Below are 10743 nucleotides of genomic sequence, written 5' to 3' on the forward strand. Positions count from 1 at the left end.
AAGATTTCTAAATGCCTTTATTTCATTATTTATGTTTATTTATTCTAGAATAATGACAAGAGAGGTAACTATTCTAAATCAAAATTATCGTTTTACGTGTTTGCGTCCCATGTACCAAGTTACAACAAACTTTTCATTATAAGCAAATTGTCTATATTTACTATTATCGACACTCATTTTTGTAACTTGTTCTAAGAGACATTTTTTTCAGTATTTCCAACCATTTAGATACAATGCAAACTTCTATCTCATAAAAAACATGCATTAGTGGTCAACATAATATTTTGTCAAATGGGAAGGAATTAGCTCATACATCTATTTCATTAAAATCAGCAGTCAGCCATTGTTGATTGTAATCAGGTGAAGCGTTAAGTATAAACAGTGTTGATAAGTTGTATTCTTCATAGTATGTAAAGAACTAAACAGCCTTTAACCATTTCTAAATACATGTCTAAAAGTTTTGCACATACATAATAAAACAGGTTTCAAATTTTACGCACTAAGATTATTACTCAATTTAGTGATAAAAACTGTTTGTGTTAAATCAATGCAGCAGCGTGTTTGCAACAGGTATTTTATTTTCATGATTTTTAAAAAGAAAAAGTATATGCACACAAGTATTTAGGCTAAAAATCGCAAAAAACTCAAATGCTATTTGGGAAAGGTATTACGATAGTTTGCTTGGGAATGGCTTGTTTGTTACCAAAGATTAACTCGACAAATACAAAACTAAACTGTTCATGACAACATGGGTGAATGATATGCAAGCACAAAATACATCCAAAATTTGAAAGTAATTGGATTGAGATCTTTAATTGGCAATGATTGTAAGTGCAGCACAGTTAACACCCCACATTCCATTTTAATCTTTTCAAATAGAGTCTAAAGTGAGTCCCTAAAGACGGTTAGATTCGAACACATTTAAACGAAGATTACCATTTCCATACCATTAAGTGGTAAGTATTTTGTGGTTTCCCGCTTCCATATTATTTTCCGCCAATCAACATATATAGGTTTTCATTGAAGAAAATTCCATTCGTTTTATCTCCTCTCTGAACTATTCAATCAAAGCATAATACAACATGTATATGAAAAGAAAGCAGAATTAATGTAAAAAGTTAAGTCATGGAAATGATAAAAGCCTGATGAGTTAAAACACTTAAATATGGCAATCATGGAATTAAACAACTATTTAAGAAGGAATATACAGACTTAAATCCTAGTCGACACATAACTAAATTCATTTTCCAGACGGTTACGGGGAGAGATTGTGATAAAGGTATGTATATATTTTAACGATTGCTCCAGCTATTTTACTAATGTTTTTTTGTTTTGACAAAGTTTAAAACAGAACTGTACCGAAAGCTGTGCTTGTACAGTGCATACTTTATTCAACAAATGTTCCAGAAGCGACGTTTGCAGTTTCGAATTGATAATGGTGGTAGGAATCGACCAAACAAAATTCAGCAAGAAATTAGACGCCAACACAATATATAGCCACAAACCACACTTATACATGTTTCCTTCTTAAAGTGTTTTTAACTTTGCAAAATCTTAAAATGTTTATTTTTTTCTATTCTCCCACGTACTCGTAGCACAGACGTATCGTTCATGTCTGTTTGTTTTTATGTATTTTTATGTTTTTTTTTTTTTTTTTTTTTTTTTCTTTTTTTACATTCTCTTTAGCTTCAGTGTTTTTATAAGTATTTTTCATTCAAATTCTCTTTTTTATCTCCAACACATTCCTCAGAACAACTTCAATTGCCGAAATATATATTGTTTTGCGTTATGACTGATTTTGTGATAAATAAATTAAGGCACATATGCAAAGGCACTAATTGGACACATATAAACAATATGTGTTAAAACGTGTTGTTAAAGACGATCTTGAAAACCTATAGACGTCTATGACAAACTGGTTGCATTTAACATGATGAGGTAAACATTTCAATAACATTTATCCTTTTTCAAAATAGGCAGATTTCAAACCTTTCCATAGTAGGATTTTTTCAGCGTTGAAATTCCGAATATCGTACTGTGTTTGAAATGGATCTCAATTGCTTTCTTGAATTTCTTGAGTTTCGTCAGACCTGCTCGGCTGAAACATGCCTTTCTTTATTCGATTCTTCACGATCGGTCGACGACCCTCTCGCTCGGAACAGTTTCGACTGAAAATCAAACAGTGGGGTTTGCAGCGGGTCAGTGTCCAGCCTTGGGCCACATAAGTTGGAGTTCATCTGCTGGTACATTTCGTCCACCTGTTTAGCCATTTTCTGCAATGCGTTTGACATGGCAGGATCTTGTTGCGCCGCTTGGGCTGATGGAGTTTGTTTTGGTTGGTCTGGAATCTTTGAAGACCTACGGAACTGGTGGCTTGTCCTCAGCAACTCATAGAACTTTCTCTTAAGGTCCTCTCTCCCAACTTCATCTAATATTCCGGAGATAAACGTTTCTGCAAACATAAATCTGAGTTTGTATTTTCTCAATTCTCTTTTCAGGTGTACCAGAATTAAGGCCTCAGTTTCACAATTTTTTTAATGTATATACTAGATAACTCGCACATCATCTTTAACCATATTATGTAACAGACTGCTACGGTACGAAATAGTAAATGTTTAGACTGTATTGGAAACAATTTTACCCATAAATAATGTTTATCTTATATTTTAGTCCAATGGTTTGAAGATTTTTTTAAAGGAGAAAACAATTTACTTGTCTGAATAATCAAAATTTATGAATTGTACTGAACTGCTTTATCGATAAATTATAACATAAAGCGGTTTTTGTCCTTAGTTTACTGTAAATGCAAAAAACAAATCAGAGTTTAAGAAGACAAACATGAGTTCCTTTCTCTTTAAGTTATACACAGGATTAAAATCATGTTCTCAGTTGAGTATATGCTTCAGAATATTTGTGAAATTTTGTCCAGATCTGTTTATGGTAATATGTCTTCCAGTATACGAATAATTCTCGGATACTTTTTGACCCCCCCCACCCCACCCGAGATATTCTCCTACTGTAAGATTTTCTTAATTAAAAAAACGCTTTTAAGGGTTTTTTTTCCCCGTGATTTCGCGCTGTCTTTATATTTCTTTACGGAAAAACATTTCATTTTATAAGCAGTGATCAAATTCTGTTTAAACACTCATTATCTTTATCTACAGAAATGTTCAAGTACCTGATTGATCTAAACCAGACTTTTGATATGTTTCTTCGAAAATATGGCGACTTTCGAGAACTATTACTGTCCGAAAATTATTTGGCTACTGGTTGACCAACCTTATTTTAAGTATTTACGAAGACATCTAACTGGATGTATATTCTGCCTTAAACGTTCATATTGTCTTATGTTTAAATCAAATTCAGCATAATGTTGATCATACGCATGCATTAAAGTTACCGTAATCGATTAATTTCTGCTTGGTTTCCACTTCTTTGTACAAAATGCCAGCCAAGAAGAATGACTGGTCGGTGTCCATATCTTTCTTTATCCGGTCGTCTTTCTTCCATTCATATTTTCTTTCGATTTTCAATTTCTCTTTATATCGAAGCCTTCTACTTATCTTCCGAAGAATTGCAAGTCCAACATCAGTAAGCTCAATATCCGTTACAGAGCCTGAAAGAACATAATTGCATGTTTTGTACATATGTATTGCTAACTTTTTTTAGGTGTACAATTTGACGAATCGATAACTTTAAGATCATAAATTTCTTAAGAGAGATGACATTTGTTTAACAGATAAACTTCGTGGACTTACAAGTCTGTCTTCAATTAAACTATTAATGCCAATTTTTCAGTAAATAAACGAAATTGAAAAATAAATGCCACTTGTTTGTTACCTTGTATGCTTTCAAATAGTTGTTGCAGTAATGCCAACAAACTCTCTTCCAGATTTTCTTTTTCCAAGTTTGCAAGTAATTGGTACTTGGCCAAGTCGCATTGCAATGGAATAACCAACGACTTCAACCTTCTTATCTCATTTTGTAGAGTAGTCTCGCGCAGCTGAAAGAATTCTAACATGCTGAATGATAGGATGTCCGTATGTTTGTTTAAAATTTGTACAACAGTCCCTTTTTGATGATCATCGACTTTCTTCAAACCATCTTTGAATTCGTCAAGTGATGTTTGTATTAACGAACGAACCGGCTCTGTAAAAACTTCTTCAAAATCAAAAACATCCTTGCGCGCTTCTCTATTGATATTCCTAAAAGCTGCTTGGATTTTATCCGCATCAAACGCCTTTTTATTTGCTTGTATCAAATCTTCTGATAGCTTGTCTATTTTACGGCCCATGCTAAGCAGTTCAAGCTCAGTTTTTTCAAGCTGCTTCGTTTTCTCTGCTAACTGTTCATACACTGTTTTAAGCCTACTCTGTTGCTCTGTTTCAATTTTCTCTGCATCAGTGACACCTATTAAAATACATGAAAATGATAATTTTTCATAAATGACTTCTTGAATAGAAACGTACATAAATATATACAGTAGTAGAACATACTTTATATCTAACTTAACTAACTGGTATGCAAAATACCATGTTTTCATTAAATTTCGTTTTGCATGTGATTTTGATGCAATTATTATTTTAAGGCTTAATACACTTGTATAACAAACATAAATTTTTGAGTGATTAATCTTAAGCTACTTACTAAATAATGCATTTATGGAAATTAATAATTACTGATAACAATATTGTAACACTGTGTTTAATAGCTGAAAACCCCAAAGTATTGAATGATTGGTGAATGCTTAAAGGTTCACAGTGATCTACTATAGTCTCATAAGGTAATACCGTGGTTTCTGCACATTTCCTGCAAATTAAACTCGGAATCCTTTATAAGAATAATTCTTTTCGACATTTATTCATCCTTTCTGCTATATTTTAACAATTGTATTAAATGTGGTAAATCATATTTGGTAGTAATAGTGCATCTTTAAGAAAAATAATTGAAATATAAAAAGGCCGTATGATAGTCAAACTGACTCTCGTATGTAAAAAAAAGTTTAACTTTGTAATCATGTAAAGCTTAACTTATTCCTATATCCTACATCACGCTTTTAAAGGACAAACGGGTTTTCAATCGAACAAGGATCACAACGAATAATTAGCCTTAGGTGTAACGTGTATTTAGAACATTTCTAAATGTTTTGCGCGCTTATTTATGGTATTGTTAAATGCTATCTATTGGAAATCTCAATAACTGGATTGGATTTTTTAAAGAACAGCACCATGTTTTAACAAAGCTATTACACATGGTTCCTGTGCTTTCATGACCCATGCTATACCTTTTTGGTAATGTATGGTGGTTACAATCGAACGCTTATCATAGCATATACGGGTTGAAGTTAGTTTTGGAAAGTTAAGATATACATTATCTGTACATAATTCGTTACGGGTCGAAAACTTTGTTTCATGGTGTAACCGATAGAAGCAGATTTAAGGTAACTATCTGACGCTTAACCAAAGTAGGTCCACATGCATTTTATGTAATATAACACGACTTCACACACCAGAGACACACCGCTCAATCTGATAATGTACACACAGTTAATAGTATATGAATAATATGAAGCCCAATTTAAAGCAGACCAGATGTTATAGCTCTGAAGCAAAAACATACACTAAAATAGCTTGCATATAATCCTACCGTTTAAGTTGACTGTAAGTTCATCTACAGAAATAACGTCAACGCCAAGCTTCTGAAGGCATGGAAATACCTCCCCAGACTTAAGCATATTGAGGAGAAGTTCGCAATACTGCTCTGGTATCATAAACGTCAATAGCATACTGGACGAAGGTTCAATTCCTGCAATCATGATGAACTGTGGTGGCAGGAACAGAATTGACGCCAGCCTCTCTCGCAACTGTTGTAAATAGCTATCCGTACAGTTGCTGTAGTCTATGCCGTCAACATGCAATCGCACATACCTGTAACCATTTTCTGGAAAAAATAATGTTTTATAATCACTGTTAAGTCTCATTACACAGGCAGTTTTCATTTTAATGCGAAGAAAACATAATAAAATATGCAAACAGAGAGATCTTACTTTTCAGTCAAGCATGCTAATGCCAAGATTTCCATTCTCTAAAAATAAAGTTATAAATAAAAAAATAGAAATGTTTGACTTTAATTTTAAGAATAAACCTGGTTCTTCTGTAGCAGGGTAGAAATGCAGAGTATTCCCCGTTTCCCTACAGAAATCTATAGCTTTTTGAACGAGGTCCATTCGTCCGATGACTTTAAGCGCACTTTGCAAGTAAATCATGTTGTTTCTGTTTAAATAACCTCTGTTTTTCAATATTCTAAACAATTCCCGCGGTGTGTTAATGCCTTCGAGAACACTTAGCCCAATGCCACCGTCTCCTGCAAAACATTTGACAACAATTCAATTTATTTAATCCCGAAATATACAAATATTCTGAAGAATAGTATATAGACAACAAAGACACCATATCTGCATATTTATGGGGCTTATTTCTATGAGGCTATCTATATTCATTGTCTTCAGCACCTTTCTTTTTAATAATTGTGCTCAATAATTACTTTGCCTATGTTTTCCGAAAAACGTTTTCTGTTGATTTTTTTATTCAAATCACGGGATATTGTATGTTGGTGAAAGAAATCGAAGCACAAGTCGCCTAGTAGGAAAATGGCAATTTAAAACTCGAAAAGTAAAAGGCAACGTTTTAGTCACATGGGCTGAAAATATGTCTTTCTCACTACGAAATTGTTTTGAGTGGGAAATAGCCATTGGTCCGTAACATTTAATTGCCAGAGAGTAAGCCCGATAAGTATTACTAAGTTATCAAAAATGACAAAAAAACAACAAAAAAACAACAACACTTTTTATACCAATCGCAAATACCGTATAATAAAAGTGGTATTTTGCTTAGTTTACACAACCCCCTTTGACTTCTCCAATTTTTAGCAGTGCATTTTTATACATTTCCGAATGAAATTTTATCCGAAAAAATCGCAATTAGTTGTAACTGAGAATGTATACTTTTTTGTCGTTAAGTGTATACAATTTCTTTAGCATAGCATTTATAACCTGAAAATTGGTGTTTTATTTTAACCAAATCCTCCATCATCAAGGAATCGGCAATTTCACCAAGGAACTTATTGAACTGCCAGTCGGCTGGTGGTGGAGGCAAAGGAAGGGGTGGATCCGTTCTTGCCACCGGCTCATGGCGTCTAATGAATGACTCGTTTTCATTGGCTGGATGGGGCGGAAGTGGCATTGCATCAATGCTCTCCTCATGACTCATATCTGTTGCTTGATTGTGGTGCGGTTCTTCTTTAATTCGGGCATTTCTTTAAAAAATAATAAACATTTATTATAAGGAATACCTCATCTTTAAGTACAATACATGGAAACATTTAATGCAACTAAAGTGATTTTTGGTGCTCTGAATATCCAAATGATAAAAGCAGCAGTTTCAGAATGATTGAGACAGTTCATTGGAAGTTATGATCTAGTGCAAAACTAGATGCAATTGTTTTTAGAATCACTTAAAAATCATATTAAATGAAGGGAAAAGACACTATAGATCAATAGCTATATAATATTTTATATTTATAATATTTCAGGGTGAAAAATTGTTACGACGGTTTCTGTCTGGTTCAATTTTTAGCATTACAAGGAGGCACAAATCAGGCATTGGCCGTGTGCCTCAAATATCATAATATATAGGTAGGTCAGAATTATATATTTGGCTACTATAGACTTGTGCTGTAAGTTCAAAAATAATATCCAAACATCGGCATAAATGAATCTTCATACAAGTATAATTACATGTTAAGGTAAGAAGTTTAGTTCACAAGCTGATATGCCTGTACTTCAGATATTCATTGTGACAAGTGTGTATGTTTGAAATATACAGAGAGTCCCGCTTTAACCTTCAATCTCTTATCAAATGCACTTGAAGCGCATGCATGGTTTAAACTTGACATTAACCACATGCATGTGTGGTAAATCTACAATATAGTTTACAGCGCTGATGTGAAATGTATAAACAAGATATCAGATTTAACTAAAGAGCTGCACACACTCACGATCGATTGTGCAAATCAAAACAATAAAAGCGCAGACGCAAACTCGCCATACACGTATTAAATGACAAGAAATATAATTCAGCTCGTCTTAATTTCGAGCTGTTGTCATAGCCTGTGTGTCGTTAGTGGTTTCTTTGTAAAAAATATTTTCCTGGGCCAGAAAAACGGTCACAATATTCAAATGAAAATAATAGCGCTTGTTGAACTTGCTGCACGAAACAATATGCTTATCGCTTATCCTTTTCAATGCACAAAGCTCTCGCTGTATTCATTGTCAAGTTTTTAAGTTGAAACTCACATTATATAAATCCATGCAAATATTTCAACTTTACAACTCATTAACTGCTTAAGATATTTACAAGTAACTTGTGAAAGTATGCACTTTGTAGCAATCCCCGAATTCTGGCTTTTTTGATTCGTCACTTGACCTATGTCTCTTCATTTAAACTTACCCATAACTTAAGTTCCGTTCAAAGGGAAGTTTGCACATGTGTAAGCCCATTACACAGGCTAATATAATTGCTGAGTTTTTTGCACCCTGGTAGTGGGACACAATCAAGCGAAAACTTTGAATTGGCCAACTGTCAAATATAATACCATGATATTTTGTACACTTATTACCAGCGACAATGATCACATCTGTAGTAAGGCCCATAACTCTTGATTTTATATTTGTTGAATGATACCCCTTATTCAACTAAAACAAACGAACAGACAAGCGTTGACGCAGTTCTCTTGTTAATATCTTTCTATATGAACTATTCAACACATGTTTTAGAAACCTTCAGCCCATTCAAATGCAATACTGACAAAAGTATCAGGTTTTTATATCAACACAAGTTTTGCATTCACAGGTGAGTTCCACTGACCTCTCCGTTGTTCCTGTTACAGACATTTAACGCTAATACAGCACACATCGTACTAAATCTATTCGCGCAAACAGTGAGCCGATAGTTCAGTATTTTGTAAAGTTAACAACGTGATTAACACGACTTTGTTCTTAATTTTTAAACGTGAACCAATTGATGATAGGCTCATATATCTAGAATAAAACAAGTACATCTGAAACAGTTCTTGTACGGAACACTGTAGCTCACACGTGTATCCATTAAACTTCCAGAGTAGTAAGGAATTGAAAGTTAACTAAGTTGACGTTCACAACGTTGTTCACTTTAAAAAATGCTCTGAATAATCGGCCATATATTAGGTTTGTTGATAGTTTGCATAGTTAAATCTCGTATTTCTGTAATGGCTACTACTTTTGTGACATTAGATAAAAGCCTCGTGATTTGCATTTTGGCTGGTTTAATGGCTGCTGTTCATTTAAAAAAATAACACTGTAACTTAAAAATATTCCTGAAAGAAAGGCCTTATAACAAGAAGTAGAGGTACAACTTCGATGTCTCAGACAAGGAATAATATGAACAGCAATAAGCACCCTGATTAGAAGCGTGAATTTACGTTTATCAGACCCGCGGTGATGACGGCCATGTGCCTTAGCACGCATTGATCTGTGACAGATTAGGAAACGGCGACATTGACCAATGAAATACTTTTAGGGCTTAACTTTGTGATAAACAATGATCTACTACGTGCGTTAATGAGACAAGTGAACTCAGGAAACACTTATATTCTGTTGAAAATTTCCACTGATTACTCACATGTACCGCGTGTAAACATATATAGCCAGTAATCATGCGTGCGCATTCTTCGGTCGTCCTTTCAAGTCAGCGGTCATTTATAAATACGTTTTTGCTATTCTTTCTTCAATTTATATATCATCACTTATTAAACTATTCAAAGTCCTGACAATGTTAAAAAATAAGTCAATGATTTGACATATTATTTAAATCAAGAAAGAAAATTTTGTCGTTGCTATGTCCTTTAGTGTACATGTATGCGTGACTAGTCAGATTATATTCACGAAACGCCGAGATATGTATCATTTTCGTGATTATTTTAAGGAAACTATTAAACAATGGTAGCTGTAACACTTACAAATTAAATTTTAATCCAAATTATTCCATTCTACGGTGTAATTTTAACAATTTGTAAGCGGACTGGTTATACCGCCATTTTGATCTAAAATATCGAAACTAGTTACTTCCTTTAACGCCCACTTAACATTTTCTGAAAATCTAAATATAGAAATTATTGTTATATAGAACATAAAATGCCGATTTCTCGCTGTTTCATCACAAGAAGACATATAATATTAAACTTATGTTTTCATAGTACATTTGCAAAACTGTACCTTTCATTTTGTAAGTCGATATGGAGAATGTGTCTATATACTTTATGTGACACGGCTAGAGAGTGCTATTTTTAAATTGTGATTTTAGTTTAGCATTGAACGGCGTAACCGCTCAGCCCAACTAATTGTAAAATGCATACTCAGGGGCGGGTCCATTATTTAACTTTAGAGGGTGCGGACTTAAGGGAGCATCTTAGGGCGTGCGCCCCTTTCAACAGGAACCGAAAAATATGTACAAAAAACGGTGTTGAGGTTTGTGAGTCTTCCCCTAAGAAAATAATTATAGTCTAAAATGGTATACTGTGGTTTAATTTATGCTAACATTTTTTCTTTCAAATTGTCATAAAAAATTACTTGAACAATATGGAGTAAGAGGTGGAGAGGTGGGGGGGGGGGGGTGAAAGGGTCGCCGGGATCGAGCACCACCCAAACCA

General features: G+C 33.9%; 1 protein-coding gene across 1 annotated transcript; it reads right to left on the minus strand.

Moving 5' to 3' along the window:
* LOC128238782 (uncharacterized) lies at positions 1–10169 on the minus strand. The gene is made up of 7 exons (XM_052955022.1): positions 10054–10169; positions 7052–7314; positions 6145–6363; positions 5647–5940; positions 3841–4410; positions 3401–3616; positions 1–2452 (listed from the first exon to the last, which is right to left on the minus strand). Exons 2-7 carry the CDS (start codon positions 7266–7268, stop codon positions 2085–2087), a joined length of 1884 nt encoding a protein of 627 aa, XP_052810982.1. The 5' UTR covers positions 7269–7314; positions 10054–10169; the 3' UTR covers positions 1–2084.
* Positions 10170–10743: the final 574 nt, after the last annotated feature.

This window comes from Mya arenaria, chromosome 6 (assembly GCF_026914265.1).
Source record: "Mya arenaria isolate MELC-2E11 chromosome 6, ASM2691426v1".
NCBI lineage: Eukaryota > Metazoa > Mollusca > Bivalvia > Myida > Myidae > Mya > Mya arenaria.

Bases quoted from the DNA above. Each gene is read 5' to 3' on its own strand.
- LOC128238782 (XM_052955022.1), bottom strand. From the start codon at position 7,268: ATGAGTCATGAGGAGAGCATTGATGCAATGCCACTTCCGCCCCATCCA. The intron at 6,364-7,051 runs GTTATAAATGCT...AATGTTTTGCAG, and splicing joins AATAAAACACCAATTTTCAG to GAGACGGTGGCATTGGGCTA. The intron at 5,941-6,144 runs GTTTATTCTTAA...TATTTTTTCCAG, and splicing joins CCCTGCTACAGAAGAACCAG to AAAATGGTTACAGGTATGTG.